This window comes from Kogia breviceps, chromosome 17 (genome assembly GCF_026419965.1).
Source record: "Kogia breviceps isolate mKogBre1 chromosome 17, mKogBre1 haplotype 1, whole genome shotgun sequence".
Classification (NCBI taxonomy): domain Eukaryota; kingdom Metazoa; phylum Chordata; class Mammalia; order Artiodactyla; family Physeteridae; genus Kogia; species Kogia breviceps.
The window spans coordinates 5,455,435-5,475,090 of record NC_081326.1 but is presented as its reverse complement, the minus strand read 5'-3'; the positions used below and the strand labels follow the sequence as shown (position 1 = coordinate 5,475,090).

Genomic DNA, 19,656 nt, shown 5'->3' with positions numbered 1-19,656 from the left:
TTTGCAGCCAGTACAAAGCTGGAAGCAGAATTTTCTAGACAAAATAGAACAGTTGACTCATTTTACAGGAAAGCTATCATCGGTGCCGCACCATCTCCGGTTCCATCTTTCCTGAGGTTATTTCTGGGGGGGTCTCTCTGGCCCTTCTAGTTTCAGAAATCTGACAGATACGTGTTTTCTATTCTTTTCCTTATTCCTCACTTGCATAAATAATACGTAGTCAGTGACAAATTGGCCGTAGTACCCCGCGCCCAGATCTGAAAGAAAACTAAAAGATTGTTTCGTTTTACTTTCATGAGAAATGGAGGAAATGAGTTTTTACAAATGGTCATGGCTTCTTAAAGGCATTAAAAGTCGAGCACGTTTGGAAGGGTTCTTTGTTAGTACATACCGTAGACTAGATAGAAATGTAGTGAATGTTGTATATATTACCATGTCATATTTATGTATTTGCGCCATACTTTCATATTTGTTTTATATCATGTGTTTTATAGATGTGATGTTTTATATCATATATTTAGTAGATATGAGATGTTTTATATCATACATTTAATCATTTCCCTCCTGGATCTTGGAGATGCCCATTCATACTTGACAGAACAACTCTTTGGTAAAAACAAACTGTAGCCTACTTTTCTTTTTTTATTTTTTTTAATTTTTTTTGCGGTACACGGGCCTCTCACTGCTGTGGCCTCTCCCGTCGCGGAGCACAGGCTCCGGACGCGCAGGCGCAGCGGCCACGGCTCACGGGCCCAGCCGCTCCGCGGCACATGGGATCCTCCCGGACCGGGGCACGAACCCGTGTCCCCTGCATCGGCAGGCGGACGCTCAACCACTGTGCCACCAGGGAAGCCCCTATTTTTCTTTTTTTTAAATGTACTTTTCAAAAATGGGTTGAAGGGTCGACACTGAAAGCCTCTATAGCGCCTTCACGTGCTGAGTGACCGTTGCCCGCGCACGTGGAGCTCAGTGTGACCCGGGCCTGTCCTCACCTGTCCCCCCAGAGCACCACGTGGCGGAGCGCACGGCCGAGGGCTACACGCTGCAGTGGCAGCGCGGGCTGCTGTCCAACTACCAGTACCTGCTGCACCTCAACACGCTGGCCGACCGCAGCTGCAACGACCTCTCCCAGTACCCCGTGTTCCCCTGGGTCGTCGGCGACTACAGCAGCTCCGAGCTGGGTGCGTGCCGCAGAGCCGGGCTTTTAGAGCACAGGACACAACCCCGCGTAGGACCACGTTGACGTTCGTGAACAGAGTAGAACCCGTTTGAGTTTATCACTGAAGATGGCCCGTCTCCATGCCACGATACTGGATGGGTGTCATGGGAATTACGTGTGTTCTGTATGTTTTCTCTACTGTCTCTGATTTTTTTTTAATTCTAAAGAAAAGTACTCACACACTTCTTGAAAGCCACACCCAGAAGACATGCATGGGATCTTCAGCCAGTGTTACCACTGCTACCAATAAGTACTTTGTTTTCAAACACTTAAGTTTCCAGTTTGAAAATTGTGCGTCAGGTTACCGTATTATTTTTCAATTCACATTGAAACGTGATTACCAAACGTAATCTAGCTGTTCATTAAAGAACACTTAGAAAGTACTGAAACACTCAAAGAAGGAAATGAGACTCATCAATAATTACATTACCGAGAGAGAACCGTTTTAACTTTGTGGTATATATACTTCTTTCTCTCTCAAATTATTTTACCAAAAATGTGATTGTACGGTAATTTTATTTTGTAATGTCTTAAAATTAGATACTGTGAACACTAAATTACTTTTGACAGTTCACTGATTGCATCCTTGTAGTTGAAAGAGGTAACAGATTTTCTAGGAATATAATTTATTTGTCTGATAATATTCAGGTCCCCAGTTCTCAAATTATGCTATTATCACAGAATAACAATATTCACTATAATTCAAATTTAAAAAGTAAATTTTGGTAGAATAATGGCTTTTGAAATTTGTTTACTTTTCATTGTTGTTTTACTTGGAATATAGTTTTTATCAGTAGGTCTTCAAATTCTAACCTTTACATCTATATTAATAATCAGAAATATTCTAATGGATCTGTCTCAGTTTTTAAAAAGCTGTATATTATTTGGAAATAAATATGTGCATGTGAATTCATTCAGGGAGAGAATGTTAAGGGTAAGCTTGTTTGCTTTATTTATTGTAAGTAATTTTTAAAAATTTATTTCTCTTATAGATCTGTCAAATCCAGGAACCTTCCGGGATCTCAGCAAGCCAGTCGGGGCCCTCAACAAGGAACGTCTGGAGAGGCTTCTGGTACGTGGACTCAGGGATTCCTGGTGTCTAAGCAACCCGGGAGCTTTGGCGTCTGTTTTGTTTGATTGTTTCTGTTGGTTTTTAAAAACTTATTCATTTACTTTGTGGCCACACCACACAGCACGTGGGATCTTAGTTCCCTGACCAGGGATTGAACCCCCTTCCCCTGTGTTTTCATAGTACCTGAAACTCGTTTCTTCAAGAGTTAGGGGGAGTATATCTGGAGAGACCGAAGTTTCTCTGCCCGCTGCCTTCCTTCCCCTAGTGAATTTATCTGCTCACCGTCTGCATTTTTGCTTACAATTCAGGAGGTAGGAAGCGGAGCCGATCACAGATTTACCCATTTATTTTCACGAAGGTGCTCTCTGGTGAACTGCACAAGAGATGCATAAAATGTCTTCTTTGCAGTCCTGCCCCGGCAGACATTGTTACCATGAGGCCAAGAAAACCAAGACACTTGTTGCAAGAATGCTGTGTTTTGTCAGATTTCCCGCCCTTTTTTATCTTCTCCTTTTCCTCTTTAGGAGAGAAATGAGGGGCTAGAATGTGTTCCGGCCGTGGTGTCCTTAGGCTTTTACTACTGGCGTCGGTTATTGTCTTCAGAGCCGGCACTCAGCAGGACTTTCTCTCCCTGTGTTGTAGACGCGCTACCGGGAGATGCCGGAGCCCAAGTTCATGTACGGCAGCCACTACTCCTCCCCGGGCTACGTGCTGTTTTATCTGGTCAGGATTGGTAAGACCCCTCACCGTCACCCCCAGGGAAATGTTACTTCACGTGGACTCTTCAGTGGTTCTGTGATCTTGCTTGACTCTGATTTCTTTCCCCTCTAGCACCAGAGTATATGCTGTGTCTGCAGAACGGAAGATTCGACAACGCAGACAGAATGTTCAACAGGTTCGCCATAAATGCCTCACTTACCACGTTTTAAACTTTTTCATTATGCGTGTACAATGCGTTTATTTCAAAAAACCAGATTTAAACAAAAGTGGAAGGAAATGAAAACACCACTACAGTAATTGTTGTATCTATTCCTCTTAGGCTTTGTGTAGTTGTGTGTGTGTGTAAATGTGAGAACATATTTTATTTAACATCTTGTATTTTCTTTTTGATATTTGTTCAGTTGTGTAAGTATTATATATATATTCTTTAACATCTTTATTGGAGTATAATTGCTTTACAATGGTGTGTTGGTTTCTGCTTTATAACAAAGTGGATCAGCTATACGTATACGTATATCCCCATATCTCCTCCCTCTTGCGTCTCCCTCACACCCTCCCTATCCCACCCTTCTAGGTGGTCACAGAGCACCGAGCTGATCTCCCCGTGCTATGCGGCTGCTTCCCACTAGCTATCTATTTTACATTTGGAAGTGTATATATGTCCATGCCACTCTCTCACTTCGTCCCAGCTTACCCTTCCCCCTCCCCGTGTCCTCAAGTCCATTCTCTACGTCTGCGTCTTTATTCCTGCCCTGCCCCTAGGTTCTTCAGAATGATTTTTTTTTTTAGATTCCATATATATGTGTTAGCATACGGTATTTGTTTTTCTCTTTCTGACTTACTTCACTCTGTATGACAGACTCTAGGTCCATCTACCTCACTACAAATAACTCAATTTCATTTCTTTTTATGGCTGAGTAGTATTCCATTGTATATATGTGCCACACCTTCTTTATCCATTCATCTGTTGATGGACACTTAGGTTGCTTCCATGTCCTGGCTATTGTAAATAGAGCTGCAGTGAACATTGTGGTACATGACTCTGTTTGAATTATGGTTCTCTCAGGGTATATGCCCAGTAGTGGGATTGCTGGGTCATATGGTAGTTCTGTTTGTAGTTTTTAAAGGAACCTCCATACCATTCTCCATAGTGGCTGTGTCAATCTACATCCCCACCAACAGTGCAATTGTAGTTTTGATTTGCATTTCTCTAATGATAAGTGATGGAGAACATATTTTAAATACAGTTTTTTTTGTCCTGCCTTTTGTATTTTATAGCCTTTTGTTAGATCTTGAAGTTTTTCCGCATATTATTGGATGTTCTTCAAAACGGTGATTTTTTTGGTTTTAATTAATATATCACATCCTAACATATGCCATAGTTTAAACTATTTTAACTATTTCTCTATGGTTGGAAACCTAGGCAGTTTCCAACATTTCATTATTCTAAATAATCTTGCTATGAATTGAATACAATCCCTGTGAGTGTTTAAATAATTTTATTATGAAAGTAATCTTGGGGCTTCCCTGGTGGCGCAGTGGTTGAGAGTCCACCTGCCGATGCGGGGGACGCGGGTTCGTGCCCCGGTCCGGGAAGATCCCACGTGCCGCGGAGCGGCTGGGCCCGTGAGCCGTGGCCGCTGCGCCTGCGCATCCGGAGCCTGTGCTCCGCAACGGGAGGGGCCACAACAGTGCGAGGCCTGCGTACCGCAAAAAAATAAAATAAAATAAGTAATCTTTTCTTACCCCCCCAAATCAGAATATGAAGAAGAAAATAAATTTCACATGGCACCTGACCACACTGAGTTAGTTAACACTCATTGTTCATCGTTTGGTCTGTGTCTTTCCAGTCTTTTTCTAAGCTCTGCACATGTCTGTTTATAATCCATTTTCGAAATGAGCCCTTAAAATAACTGCTGACTTTTCATGTTTAAGACCTGCCCCGAGTGGCCCTTCGATGAGGCCATGTGGGGGGCAGGTCCCCGGCCTGGACTTGGGGACACCCTCCCAGGTCCATATCCCGACTCCTTGCTCACTCCCTATGTGGGCCCAGAGTTTTCTCTTCTGTGAATCCCCGATATTCACATGGGCCCCTCCGGTGCGGTAGCTCGTGTGAATATTGGCGATTACGAATTAATGAGCGAGATGATGTAATTTAGGTCAAGTGTAGAATAGCACCCAGGAGCCTAGACAGTGCTGCTGTTGCCGTTTCCATACCCTAGATTTAAAATCAGTTGAATTTTGTTTTCACGTTTAGTATTGCAGAAACTTGGAAAAACTGTTTGGATGGTGCAACCGATTTTAAAGAGGTAAGCATTTACCAAGCCAATGATTCACTGGGCTTGTGGTTTGTAACTGCTTTAAAAAATGTTTGTTACTGTTCTCTTTTTTTTTTTTCTTCCCCTGAAACTTTCAGCTGATTCCGGAATTCTATGGTGATGATGTCAGCTTTTTAGTCAATAGTCTGAAGCTGGATTTGGGAAAGAGACAAGGAGGGCAGATGGTTGATGACGTAGAACTCCCCCCTTGGGCACGGAGTGAGTACCATCTTGGAAGTACTGAATTATAGAAATTCTCTACTTAGTCGTGCAATTTCAGTATTATTATTTAGTTGCTTCGATTTTTCAAAATAACAGTATAATCCTCTGTCTAAATGAGATGGTAAAGTCTTATTCCAAATTGTAAGTATTCTATGAGTCTGTGATGTAAAACCATTATTATGCATTCGAGAGAGCCAAGTGTTGTAAAAATGGTATTTCCCTCTCCGCCCACCCCCAAAATTTATATTTTACATGATCGGGGGGAGACTCATTAAGAAACATGTCCCTCTTTGCCTGTCCCAGAAGCTCTGTCTGCATATGGATAGATGAAAGGAATGGGAGAAAGTAAAGTGGCGACTTGGGGTGTTCTGATCGAGTGTCACCTACTAGGTCCCGAGGACTTTCTCCAGAAGAGCAGGGACGCACTGGAAAGCGATTACGTGTCAGAGCACCTGCACGAGTGGATCGATCTCGTGTTTGGCTGCAAGCAGAAGGGGAGGGACGCCGTCGGCGCCCACAATGGTGAGTAACGGTCACTGAAACCCCAGTTAGCGTCTGATGGCAACAAAAGCAACCCCCAGACAGAGCTCAGAGCAGCTTGTTTCCTTAGCAGAAGCATCCCGTCTCGGCAGACGGTGCCTCCTGGCTCGGCGACCCCAGATTAGATACTGAATAAAAGGCGGGAGAGAAAGTGCCTTTGTCTAAAAATACCCGCTTCGCCATGGTCCCAAGAGGTCTTTTGCTAGAGTCTTCTAATTTTAGCATCTCATTTAGCATCCCATTCCGTCACTTTTAGGAAAGCTCAGTCAGAGTGGGATGGAGTGGCGGCCTTGGTTCCCGCGAAGGCCCCAGAGTGTCTTTGTGACTGAGCGGAGAGAAGCCCGCGGCGGCAGCGCCCTCCCTTCTGCGGGGCCCGTTCTTCCTCCGCCGGGCTTCTCGGCGTTGGCGGCGGGGATGGGTGCGGACCTGGCCCCTCACACGCTGCACGGGGTGCTCTGCGCCCCCCGGGAGAGGCGCGCCGACCCAGAAGTACACTGAGGTGGCACGCCGCCTCCCACTGCAAGTCAGGTCACCGCTCGGCAGACATAATAGTGCAGCTTGATGTTTACCCGAGCTGGATATTATCAGGCTGTTTCGCAAAGTGAAGATCGGATTCTTTGAATAGAAGTTTAAAGTTGTTGAGTTTTTAAAACAAACAGAGTCTATATTATAACAAAACAGTACATCTTTCAATAGTTTTACGTCTCTTTTTTTCAGTGTTTCATCCCCTGACCTACGAAGGAGGTGTCGACTTGAACAGGTATCTATATGTCAGTAAGGAGTTTCCACTTGAAACTACAAATGACCTCTTTGTCTAAATGATTAGTGCAGTTATTGGACGATATTAAGGTATGGAAATGTTACAGAGAATTACAGCTTGCTTTCACCACTGTGTAAATCACTGAGCCTCAGAAATTGAAGATGTGTGATGCAGTCTAGACAGGCCTGGCACGTAGTGTCTATTATGGTTTGAGGGTTAATCTCTCTCCTGCTGAGTGCACAAATTTCAAGCGATACGGATCAAGGAGCTTTGCACCTAGAGGTCACCGCGTGGTCTGTGTTCTGTCCTGAAGCATCGAGGATCCTGATGAGAAGGTCGCCATGCTCACCCAGATCTTGGAGTTCGGGCAGACACCAAAGCAGCTCTTTGTGACACCGCATCCTCGAAGGATCACCCCGAAGTGTAAAAGCTTGGCCCGGCCCTCCAGTTACAATGCTGCCTCGGCAGATTCTCCAGGTACATTTTGAAAAGAGAATAAACGATGCGAGCCCCTTCTGTTTCTCTTTTCTGATTAAGACGTTTCTGAGGATTCTGGAGACAAGACCAATCATGAACCCTGGGCAGCTTAGAGATGATTTCTGTTTTACTGTCTCGCTGCATTTCTCCTGCAAACAAACAAATCTCTTCTGTTTTCTTTGTTTGTTGTTTTGTTGCTTTTTTGTTGTTTTGTTTGTTTTAACTTTTGACCTTAAAGGAAATCAAATCACTTTTACTTTGTGGTAATTTAATGAGACTCGGCAGGATTTTTCATTGCTGTCGTTCTGTCTCTTCTGAGGTTTGCCCAGCTCGTGTTTGGTTCTTAGCCATTCTTGCGTTCTTGTTGGTCCGCCCTGGCCGTGACGGCCGTCGCCCGGCTCGTTCCTGCTCTTTCCCGGGAACGGCTTCCAGCGTCCTGACCGTCCTCTTCCACCCCGACACACAGATCTTGAATCCGGGGTGCTCTGTTTTCTTCATTTGATTGTTTCCTTATTCAGTCATTTGCCAGACATTTACAGAGCGTCCGTGCCAGGTGCTAAAATGAACTTGACTCTGTTCTCGCACCTGGTGTCTGGAAAGGGAGGAGAAGATGCTCCCCTTCATCCAGTTACCCACGTTTCACGTTTCACGTAAGACAGCCGCAGACCCCCAGGCTCAGGCGTCTGACACTGTGCGGAACCTCGGCAGGAGAGCCGCCTGGTTTCTCGTTTTCTCCCGCCCCGCGACCCCGGGCTGGCCGGCAGGGCTTCTCCGGAGATAAAGCCCCGCGGGTTGAGTCACGAAGACTGGAGATTATCTCGGGATGCCCTTACGCCCCTGCTCTGCTTAGGATCATCTCAAAAGGGAAATTGTCCCCCAGCCTTTCTTAAAACAGACGTGAAGGGGCTGACTAGCTAGTCCTGTCCAGGAGCGCGGTGGTAATTGGTTCCATCTCTTCTTTCTCTGTCTGGAAACCAGAAGCAGACGGCAGTGTTCTTAGGGAACTGCCAGGGCTTTACAGAGATTGCAGACAAGGAAATGGTTACTCAGTGTCCTGGTTCCTGAAGTTCCCAGTTTAGGGCGGGAGTGAAAGCTCTGCAAACATTGATAAAAGCATACAAAGACCCGCAGAATTCAAAGACACTTTTTAATCTTTCTCCAAATGATTGTTATTTTATTTCAATTACGCACCTCCTCCTTCTCCCTTGACCAACACGGAGCTCTCTAACAAGTACCTTTCGAAGCAGTTCTGTTTCGGTGGGCGTTTTGCTTTCTCGGTTATTTGATTGTAATGGAAAATCTTGTGTCTCTGACGCCTGTCATCTCCGGCACTGGTCAGGAATTTAGCTGACTGACTGAGCTGCAATTTAACAGTCTCTCCAGGTGAAGAGTCTTTTGAAGACCTGACCGAAGAAAGCAGAACGCTGGCCTGGAGTAACATCGCGCGACTGCGGCCCCACGAGCAGCACAAAATCCACAAAGAGTAAGAACGTCTCAGCCGCGGCTTCGCACGCGCCGGGGTCCGTGGCCTGGGGGTCTTGGTTGGTTTTTATCCCCCTAAGCTGTCCATAGTAGTGATCCGCCACCAGGGGTCAGCGTGGCACGGGCAAGCTTGGCGCAAAACGGGTGTGTGTCATTTCTGCTGCCCGCCGTTCTAGAGCACGGGATGGGGTCTGCAGACAGCAGGCAGCCGTGGGCCTCTCAGAGAAGTACACGGCCCCTCCAGTCCTTGATGGTGGGAGCCTTTGGGAGGAACAGGATGTGTCTTACCCACGTGTTGCATTTACTGATATTGTCAGGGAAAATGTGTCTTTTTAAAAACATGGTAACAGGTGTGTGTGTGTGTGTGTATACACACACAGAACATTGCAAAGTTCATTGCAGCACTGTTTACAGTAGCCGGGACATGGAAGCAACCTAAATGCCCATCAACAGATGAATGGATACAGAAGATGTGGCACATATATACAGTGGAATATTACTCAGCCATAAAAAGGAACGAAATTGAGTTATTTGCAGTGAGGTGGATGGACCTAGAGTCTGTCATACAGAGTGAAATAAGTCAGAAAGAGAAAAACAAATACCATATGCTAACACATATATATGGAATCTAAGAAAAAAAAGTTCTGATGAACCTAGTTGCAGGGCAGGAATAAAGACGCAGACGTAGAGAATGGACTTGAGGACACGGGGTGGGAGGGTGAAGCTGGGGTGAAGTGAGAGAGTGGCGTGGACGTAGATACATGACCAAATGTAAAACAGATAGCTGGCGGGAAGCAGCCACAGAGCACGGGGAGATCAGCTCGATGCTTTGTGACCACCTAGAGGGGTGGGATAGGGAGGGTGGGAGGGAGGGAGACGCAAGAGGGAGGGGATATGGGGACATGTGTATGCATATGGCCGGTTTGCTATGTTGTGCTACAGAAACTAACACGGTATTGTGAAGCAATTATACTCTAATAAAGATCTATTTAAAAAACTAACAAACCTCTTCTTCCCCCAAATCAGGCTTGCTGTTGGCCCTAGAGGGGTCATGAGTGTCCCTGGTCCCCTGTCTGCAGGGGCAGTGATGGACTTTGGTGGGAAGCCCAGGGAAGCACTGGCCTCGCTGACCCGTCCTGTTCCAGAAAAGAAAACTCGGGGCCAGGGGCGAGGCCTACTGTTCCGCTCCGGGGCCACTGATGTCCCGTCTGGCGTTTGACAGCCGCACACCTGGCCATGGGTGGGACGGAGCCGGCCGGTCCCCTTCCGGTCGGTGGCTCCAAATCAGAGCACAGCCTCTCCCGCAAAGCAACCCAGAGTCCCACCTTATCCGTTGTAACAACGGCTTCCCTTTGTCACCTTCTCTAAACGGCACGTAGAAAGGGGCCTTGTCACCCGAGGCAGTGAAGACATGAGTGAACCTTTTGAGAGGACGTGCTGGGACTGGTCCCAGTGAGGGTCCCTGGCCTCCTTAATCAATAGCGATTGATAAGAGGCCAGACAGGAGATCCAGGCGGGGCTTTGCTGGGGCTCCTGCTGCCGCGGGGGGGGGGGGGGGGGGGGGGGCGCGTGAACAAGCAGCGGGTGCCCTTGCTGGGCCCGCGAGGCAGTGGCGAGCTGCTCTGCTCTGGGGTGAGGGCAGGGGCGGGTCCGGGGCTCGGCCGGAGGGGGGCTTAGGCGGCGTGCCCACGCCTCGGTGGTGCTGTGTGCGGGGGGCACGGGCAGTGCCCTGCTTCTGCTCCCGGCTCTTCAGAAGCGGCGGTTGGGTTTTGGGGTCTCTCTGTATCTTGCCCACGATGTGCCCCAGCTGCGCGTGCACGCAGTTATTTTCGGTCCCTCGTGGTTTCGCAGTTGCTTTGCATCTGTTGCCGGGGGAGACGTCCGGCCGGGGGCGGGCACTGCGGCAAAGGGTCCCCGGTCCCGCCTGCCTCAGGGCCGGACGGTGACATCGTCACTGGCCAGATGCTAAGTGACGCAGCGAGTGCGGTGACTGCTCAGGGGGCGTCGGTGGCTTGGGTGGCGATCACCTGGCATTACCGGCTATCCAGGGGGCAGACGTGGGGCGGCCTCTGCAGGGCGGCCCGGGAGCTAAGGGTCGGCGTGCTTTCCAGCCGCAGGCGTTGCCGGGACAGGATGAGGAGTTGCCCAGCCGTGACTTGCTGACGCCTGGTGGAAGGTGGGACAGGCCCCGCAGAGCGAGCTGCGCCGAAAACGATGACACAGACTTGGGCTGAATTAAATTAAATCAAGGCCTTGGAGGAGACCGGTGTCCTCGCACGTGGCTGATGGTAATCTATGAAACCTTGTCTTCCGACAGGGCGGTCACCGGAATAGCAGTCTCTCGCAGTGGCTCGTCTGTCTTTACAACCTCGCAAGGTAGGTCGTCCTACCCGAAAGGGGGGTTACCTGGAATCACAGGTGTCCGAGTTTCCCGACTCGGTCCGGGACCTTCACGTGCCGCCTCCACGTAAAACAAGTTTTGAGCAGTTAGTTCGTGGTGTGTTGCGTGACGCTCCACCGTGATTAGCCAGAAACGGCCACGAAAGGTGCCTCTCTGCTGCTGCTAAGGTTTCCCAGCCTTGGGGGCGGCGGGAGCGCGTGCTGGGACCTCTCCCGGCCTGCGGGCCGGGCCCCACGCGGGCCGTCGCCGGCACGGGGCGCACGTGCTGTCAGCTGTTCCCCTTCGTCCCTCGGTGTGTGCGCTCCCGGGTGTGGACCGGAGGATTGAGCTCGGAATCTGATCCACACGTCGTTGACGTCCTGCGCGCCACCAAAACCACGCAGAAGCCCTGCGGTGGCTGGTTGGCAGGACTTGTAACTGTAGCTTGATGACACGCTGGAACGTCACTGTTTTGATCCTACGAAAGGGCCAGGCGTCAGGCGTCTGCTGGCAGCCACAGCGCTGCCTTTCCTGGCCGTCTACACCGCAAGTCATCGTCTGTCTCGACCTGGTCCTGTTTGAAGCGTGCTGACAGGAGACGAGCAGCGAGTAGCTTAGCTGCCCCGCTTGAGCTTTAAGACGCCTGGTTTGGACAGAGTTCGTACCTGGCTGGGAGTGGCTGGCTCCTGGCGCTTTGGTCGTCGTCGCGGGAAATTCTCTTTCTCATCCATTAAGCTCAGGAAAGGTGCTGTCCAGCTACACACCTCCGGGGAATTCAGAGTCACTGCTCTCAGGTGCTGCGATCGTGGCTTCACATCCGTAGCGTCCTCCCTTTCTCTTTCAAGTAGGAGCTCAGATTTCGTAAAACAGAGTTTTCCACAAAGCACAGAAAACGATCCCACTGTGGACCAAAGTCGGTTCACATGCCGCGCACCCACGGGGCCACTCCAGGGTCACCAGGACGCCGGTGCGGTGACATGACGGAGCAGTCGCGCTTTGCCGGGGCTCCCGCCAGCGTTACCGCCCGAGACAAGACCCTGACCTTCCAGCAAAGCCGGCATTCTGGGCTGGATTTGTCTCTCATGGTTTGTTAAATCCCTCAGTTCCCTGTACTGATCTGACCTTGTAAACCGTGAGTTTTACGAGCATCGGGGCTTTCACGCTCTGAGGCTTATTAAGCCTAGCACTTCCTTGTGAACTTGCCGAATTGGGGGGCATGGGGGGGCTTCTTTTCAGTCAAAAGCTTTTGGGGTTTTTTTCTGTTTGTTTCTTCACTGTTAATAACTCATGTTACTGATCTATATGCATTTTTATTTCCACCTGCCTTACTGACTTACGTATACCCTGATGATCACCGCAGAGTGACGGTTCTTCCTCAGAGGTGGTGTGTGTCCAGGCTTGTGGACGACCCCACGGGTGACCCCATCACCCGGGGGGCCAGCTCTCCGCAGCCTCTGACGTGATTACCTCTAGTACGAGAGGGAACCTCCGATTTTGAGAAAAGCAGCTTTACACACCAGGCTGGCCGACCGTTTTCTGTAGGACGCCCCAGTGCACGTCTGCGTGTTGGTGTTGGCAAAAATTAGGTGGAAATATTAAATTTTACTATACAGAAGACATTATTTAAAGCTCATCTGACCTTTTATTTATCATGCTGTATGTTTTCAAATTAGGAAATGTAATGTTAAATATTGCAAATATGGGATGTTTGGAGCACAGTTAATTTGCAGTCTTGTCGTTTAAGAGGTTTACCTTGATGCACTTCTAAAAGCTTCTGTTAGGCACGGAAATTAAGAGCTGGGACGTTGCAATCCCTAGTTTATATTATTATTTAGAAAGGTAGTGCATCTCTTCCATAAATGGTCGTGCACTACAAGGATATCACACCATAACTGGGCTGTGTGAAAAAGAAAAACTTACAGTGCCCAAATCTTTTTGTTTTAATATTAGAATTGCTCTTTCCTTCCTCTTTAGCTTCTGTCAGTAATTAGGCTTAATTCTGCCTTCAGTCATGGCTTTAAGTTGACCTCCTTGCTGTGGAGCCGCAGATCACAGAATTCCACAGACCGGAGCGTCCTCGTCGGGGACGTGGCCCTAGGTCACCTCGCCTGTCACCTCTGCGTGTGCTGCTCATCTGTAAGGGTCAGGAAATCTTTCTTATATGTTTGCTTTGTCATTATTAAATTAGATTCCACCCTGAAGATGTTTTCCAAAGAATCCAAGATGCTCCAAAGAAGTATATCATTCTCAAATATGGTGAGTTCATTTTAATTTTACATCAGTGCTATGGTGGAATTTCAGGTAGCAGTTTGTTTTATATACACACATATATGACAGTTTGTTTCTTCCCAATCGGGTTTATTTCTGTTCAGAATGCCTTAGATAGATTCCTTCTAAATTAAATTAGAAATTTTTTCAGGTCGCCTCTTTCTCATGTTATTGTGGTTTTATTTGTAACCTAAAAAGTAGAATTCTCCTTCATAAATCTTGCCTATTTTGGAACTGTCAGACCAAATGTCTATGTGCTGCTTACATAACTTAATGCATTTCTGAGTTGATAGGATACCTAATACTAGAAGATCGGTTCTTCTGAAAAAATACATTTGTATTGTTAATGTAAAGCATCCAAAAGGTTCTGAAATTCCCTAAAGACTTTTGGAAGCTTTCCTTCCGCACCCGAGTCTGTAACCCAGAGCCAGTGTTTGGGTTCTTGAGGACAGTCCCCACCTGCACCCCTCACGGCTCACTCTGATGTAAGTAGGGGTCCCTCAGTCCAGGGCAGTGAGGACCGTCAGGCTAGGTCCTCATGCACTCGACACCCTTTGACTTTCCTGCATTTGGGAAGAAACCAGGCATCTGAAATTAGCCAGATGAAAGGAAACTTCATGAATATGAGGAAGGCCAACATAAACAGAATTTGAGCATTAATTTTGGGGGGAACTCGTAAGATAGTTTTACCCCATTAAGGATTCACTAATTTTTGTAAATTACTCGTGTTGGATCATTTCTATTTCAGGCTTTATCGTCGTGCTTACTTTTACCAGGAGACGCCACCGTCGTAAGCTCGTCGTGGGATAACAATGTGTACGTATCTGCGCCGGCCCCTTCGCGATTCCACACGCGGTGCAGCTCCGTGTGGACGTGAAGCAGGAGAGGGCGGATCTCCCGTTGTTTTCAAAAGGGACCAGATGAGGACACTTGGATTTGGATGTGATGATCTGAATCTAATAATTTCTCCAGTCGTACTCTATTTTTTTCTAAGTTTTTTAATTGAGGTGAAAACACAGATGAGCCAGACTTGGAAATTTCTAGTTTTAAATTCACATTTTGGGGCTTCTGTGGTGGCGCAGTGGTTGGGAGTCCGCCTGCCGATGCAGGGGACGCGGGTTCGTGCCCCGGTCCGGGAGGATCCCACGTGCCGCGGAGCGGCTGGGCCCGTGAGCCGTGGCCGCTGCGCCTGCGCGTCCGGAGCCTGTGCTCCGCAACGGCAGAGGCCACAACAGTGAGAGGCCCGCGTACCGGAAAAAAAAAAAAAAAATTCACATTTTGAGTATTTGGTTTAATAACATGAGAACAAGTAAGTTGTAATTCCAGTGGGCCTTAATAAGTATATAATTAAATGATCTAAAGTTTCTTGAAAATGTATTTAAGTGTCTTAACATTAAGCTGGAATGCTGTCTTAATAGTTCTCATTATCTTTTGTTAGCTATTTTTATTCCATTGCGTTTGGAAGACGCCAAGACACATTAATGGGACATGATGATGCTGTTAGTAAGATCTGTTGGCATGACAACAGGCTGTATTCTGCGTCGTGGGACTCTACCGTGAAGGTTTATATACCATTTCTAAATTAAAATGTTTGGATGATACAAATATTAGAAGCCATTCCGCTCCCTGCTGTTGATGTGTTCAGTCACTTTTTCACGAAGTGTGATATATAAGGATGTGGAAGGTTATTGCCCGTGTCTGTTTAGTGGGTGCACGTCTTAATATAAGAGGACGTTTTCCTGAGTTTGCCCTGTGTGTTCCACTGGGGGTTGGGTGGTTCATTAGACAGCGGACTTAAGAGGGAAACATACAGCACCCCTCTTACCTCAACGCAGCTGCGGATCTAGCAGTTGATCAGTAAATATCAAGTTAAAGTGGAGAATCACTGAAAGGCAAGACACTATTTAAAGTCAGAACACAGAAACACACATTCCTTCACCGTTACTGACGTAGGACCACACTTGGCCTTTTCTTTGGAATTCTGCACAACTTTATTGCATAAACCACAGCAGTATTCATCCTCTGGTTTCCAATTTGCATCTATATAAACAGCAAGAGCCTAAAACCATTAGAATTCCTTCAAGAGGTTTTCGTCATTTCTGTGCCTCTGCCCCTGAGGGGGGCATTCTTGTAGGTAAGTTTTCTTGCCTACGTGTGATTTCAGTAAATTTTGGTGACTTGCCTTTTTGAGTTTTCTCAAAACCTTAATAGACACAACACTTCCGCACTCTGATTTCTTTAGTTCACACAACACTTAAGTCACAGCAGCAAGTGCAAGAGATGGAAGCAGACACGGGGACAGCGGACTCTCGGGAAGCACGCGGTGGCGGGAATAAAAGCTCAGGCATGTGGCAAAGGGACCGAGCCTCGTGACATTGCATTTTGTTGGCAGCTTGGGAGTCGGTCAGGAAAGTTTTTCCTGCACGTGTTAGAACTGCTTTTATGGTGTTTGCAACTACCTTCTGCAATGGGTCCCGTCCTAGGTGTGGTCCGGGGTTCCTGCAGAGATGCCAGGCTCCAGGAGACACCAGTTTGACCTGCTGGCCGAGCTGGAGCACGATGTCGGCGTGAGTACCGGCAACAGAGCTGCACGGGAGCCCAGCTGAACCGTCCGGGGTGGTGGTGGTTCTTGGCTTCACTTGTGTTCAGGATCTTTTGCTTTGTTTATCTTGCTCATCGGAGGAGAGCACAGGCAAACTCTCAGCTCTCTTTTTGGAGCTGACTCTTTGGGCTTCCACGTCGTCTTTGTCTTCTTTCCTCCAGTTTGCTGTTTGAGAATTAGCTACCGTCCAGCTAGACTTCCAAAAGACCAGTGTCTGAGCACGACGTTGAATACCTGGGTATCCTCACAACTATCTGGGCAACTAGCTATGTTTTCTGACACCAAGGGTGGCAAGGGGGCCCTCCGTCTAGGCCGAGGACGCTGGCCTGTCTGCACGGTGCGTGCAGCGGGCGCAGAACAAGGCTGGCACCGCGTCCTCTTCACTCGCTCCGTCTCCACGAGGTCACGGCTGCATCTCCTGCCATGGCCGGCGGTGCTGCCTTTCCTCTGAGGCTGTGAACTCGTGCCTAATCTGCATGGTCAGCAGAGACTGGGGTTGAGACACATTATTTATTTACTGTGTAGTTCAAGAAGGGCATATGCGAGAGTAACCCTGAGAGATCCCCACCTGCCCAGATGATCGTGGAGCCGCCGCGCTTCGGGCAGTCTGGCACCCTGCTACCACGTACTGCTCGTGGAGTTACCGTTCTGAGACTGGCAATTTTAGGCTCTTTCTAAAACAGTGTTACATTTACCCCAGCCATACCTCACTGTACTCACTGGCATATGAAGAATTTCACTTTTAAGTGAATTATCACTCGGTAGGTGGTGCTGAAAGAATGGGCTGGGGAAACACAGCTGAATGACCGTGATTCTGAATGCAGTACCGTCTGTTTTCTTCTCTAGGTCGAGACAATCAGTTTAAACGCTGCAAGCACGCTGTTGGTTTCAGGCACCAAAGAAGGCACAGTGACCATTTGGGACCTCACTGCAGCCGCCATATTGCACCAGATTCCATGTCACTCGGGGACTGTATGTGATACTGCCTTCAGCCCAGGTAGGATTAGCCTCTTTAATACGGATAACACCAGGGGGATGGGAATTACTATTGTGAACTATCTAGCAATAACATAAAAAGAAAAGCACTGTTTGCTGATGAAAGAGGTTTTGCCTACGGGTAAGGCTGCTTCGTGGTAAAATACAGTATATGTGGTATTTGTATCTATTAGAAAAGCAGTATCGGGTCCTGTTCTTAATTCCTCACCTCACTGGAGAAATTAATTTATAAGGTGTCAATGAGTTCACAGCAAAGGGTCATCAGCCCCGCGTCTTAAAAACAAGCATTTCAGCGAGAGGCTAGTCATCATTGGTTAAATACAACAAGTAGCTGCAGCTCGAGCGAACATTTGGCCCCTGGACTCAAAAGTAAAATCTCAGATTAATGTAAACCACACTTCTGAGGCTGTAACCCATCTCCACGTTCCGCCCTGTGTTACAGACGGTCGCCACGTCCTCAGCGCAGGAGAGGACGGCTGTCTACACGTCGTCGATGTGCAGACGGGAATGCTCATCTCTTCTCTGACGTCGGACGAGCCCCAGAGGTGCACTTTCTCGAGTTACTCGTGGTGAAGACATTTACGGACAGGCTCACGATCACGGAGCAGGGCCTGCTTCGGCCCTCCCTTCATGCCCAACGATGAAAGGGTGATTTCTGAATCCTCTTGCAGGTGCTTTCTCTGGGATGGAAATTCTGTTTTATCCGGGAGCCGGTCCGGTGAGCTGCTCGTCTGGGACCTCCTCGGGGGGAAGATCAGGGAGAGAATCCAGGGCCACACAGGTAAGCTGTCCGCCGCTGACCTGACTCCACCAAACCTGCTTTTCCCACCAGCGGACGTGCCCTTCTGCAGCGGCAAACTCCCCGTGTGTCCTCTGGGCCGTGGACGTTCCCCTCCAGATCCCGGCTGGCCAGGCCATCTGCATCTCTTGGGTTGAGAGACACTGGACTCCAGAATGGAAGTTTTTAAACTTCCACATGGAGAATTAGAAGCCAAGTAAAAGCCGTGTGTGCATTTAATACATGCGCACGGTAGAAAGAGACAATACAAAAGTAAGGGAAACGGTACAAAAGTAACGAATTACAGTGGAAATGAAGTCTCCCTCCCACAGACCCCCTCCCGGGCCTCCTCGCGGGCAGCCTGTGCAGCTGGGTTTCTGGAGGTGCCGCGTACGATCGGAGGGCGCGCCGCCCGCTGGTTTTTCACTCTGCGTACATTTGCACGTCTCCCTCTCCTCTCGAGCGCTTGGAGGGTTGGCGGTGGCTTCCTGGAACGGCTACGGTTCCCTAAGCGTCTCCTGACTGCCCCCTTCACTCTCTTCCCTCCGTCACTGTTGTGTGTGGTTCTTTCTTTGTAACGTTAGACGTTGGAGTGACTTGTCTGTGCCTTTCTTCCCCGGCTCACAAGCTTTAAATAACACTTTGACTCCTGACAGAAATGGAAGTAAACCGGCAAACTCGCACCAACTCCCTACTTCTCTCTGCTGCCTGCCTTTTGTCCCGGGTGTATATAATACGTGTGTACTCTGTTCTGCAGTTCCCAGTTGCTTTAGCTTTACGTTCAAATAGTTTCCCATTCCTCCCAAGTTCTCTGTACTGAGTAGTTATTCTGAGTTCACGCAGGTTGTATTGTAGGACGAGAGCACGTGGCACCTCCTGGTCGGCTCAGCCCCTAACCACACGTCTCTTCTCACAGGCGCCGTGACGTGTATGTGGATGAACGGACAGTGTAGCAGTGTCATCACGGGAGGGGAAGACAGACAGATTATGTTCTGGAAATTGCAGTATTAAGTGCCTTTTCTTCGGATATTAGTGAACCCTGTGTAACGCATTTTTAAACCAAACTTTTAAATGAACTGGTGAATGTGCAATTACAGTAATGAGAAGTCTTACCACATGAGACATCTGTGGTTTTAAACCTTATCCATCACGGGGACTTCACTGAGAGCCATTAGCTGTCTGTCACCCTCTAAGGCAGATGAAGATGTGGCGGCCCCGGGGAGGAAAACGTTAACGCCTGTAAGGCAGGCGGCCATCCCGGGATGGCGCTGGTTTGGGTGGCAAAGAGCGTAGCTGAGAGATGCCAAACCGGCGGCGGCAACGTCCCCGACGCACTGGACAGTTTAAGGACTTTCCGAGAAAATGTGAGTATCCTCTGCTGCTGAGTCACTCTCTTGTGTCTTCCCAGTCGACACAATTGCTGCCCACTGGGCTTGGGGACGTGTTTCCATGGAGTGGTGACTTGCTCTAACCGACTGGCCCCAGGGGCCGAGAACCTGGGCAGGATTAGCAGTTCCTGTGACACCTCACTGTGTACGGGGGACGGTTTATTTCATTACAGCGCTTAAATGCTCATCTTTTCTATGACATTAAAAATATTTTTCTGTAATGAAAGCAGCTTTCCTTTTCTCATTTAAACGATTTACTAACGAAGTACTGGGTACTTCAAGCACTGTTCCTTCTCGAAGACCATACTGAGAATCGCGAGCGCCGTGCTAAACGTCTGTGCCTATAGCTGCAGACCGGAGTCCGGTAACGAGGTAGAGAACCAAGCCGAGAAGCGTGCCTTGCTGGGCTTTTCCAACTTCCCACGAGGTAAGCT

General features: G+C 48.3%; 1 protein-coding gene across 2 annotated transcripts in view; it reads left to right on the top strand.

Moving 5' to 3' along the window:
- The window catches only part of NSMAF (neutral sphingomyelinase activation associated factor), a 58,142-nt gene extending 38,694 nt beyond the window's left edge, over positions 1-19,448 (top strand). The window contains exons 13-31 of one of the 2 annotated variants that reach the window (XM_059043649.2): positions 1,005-1,181; positions 2,212-2,291; positions 2,934-3,024; positions 3,123-3,186; positions 5,269-5,320; positions 5,428-5,548; positions 5,942-6,073; positions 6,809-6,851; positions 7,165-7,328; positions 8,703-8,811; positions 11,128-11,186; positions 13,379-13,446; positions 14,207-14,274; positions 14,897-15,020; positions 15,942-16,025; positions 16,907-17,057; positions 17,499-17,601; positions 17,728-17,837; positions 18,751-19,448. In XM_059043649.2, the coding sequence (XP_058899632.1) occupies positions 1,005-1,181; positions 2,212-2,291; positions 2,934-3,024; positions 3,123-3,186; positions 5,269-5,320; positions 5,428-5,548; positions 5,942-6,073; positions 6,809-6,851; positions 7,165-7,328; positions 8,703-8,811; positions 11,128-11,186; positions 13,379-13,446; positions 14,207-14,274; positions 14,897-15,020; positions 15,942-16,025; positions 16,907-17,057; positions 17,499-17,601; positions 17,728-17,837; positions 18,751-18,845 (1,895 nt within the window). In that variant the 3' untranslated portion in view covers positions 18,846-19,448. Of the gene's footprint in view, positions 1-1,004; positions 1,182-2,211; positions 2,292-2,933; positions 3,025-3,122; positions 3,187-5,268; positions 5,321-5,427; positions 5,549-5,941; positions 6,074-6,808; positions 6,852-7,164; positions 7,329-8,702; positions 8,812-11,127; positions 11,187-13,378; positions 13,447-14,206; positions 14,275-14,896; positions 15,021-15,941; positions 16,026-16,906; positions 17,058-17,498; positions 17,602-17,727; positions 18,008-18,750 lie in introns of those variants that run through there. The other variant, XM_067017117.1, reaches the window with a different exon arrangement.
- The last annotated feature ends 208 nt before the right edge of the window (positions 19,449-19,656 follow it).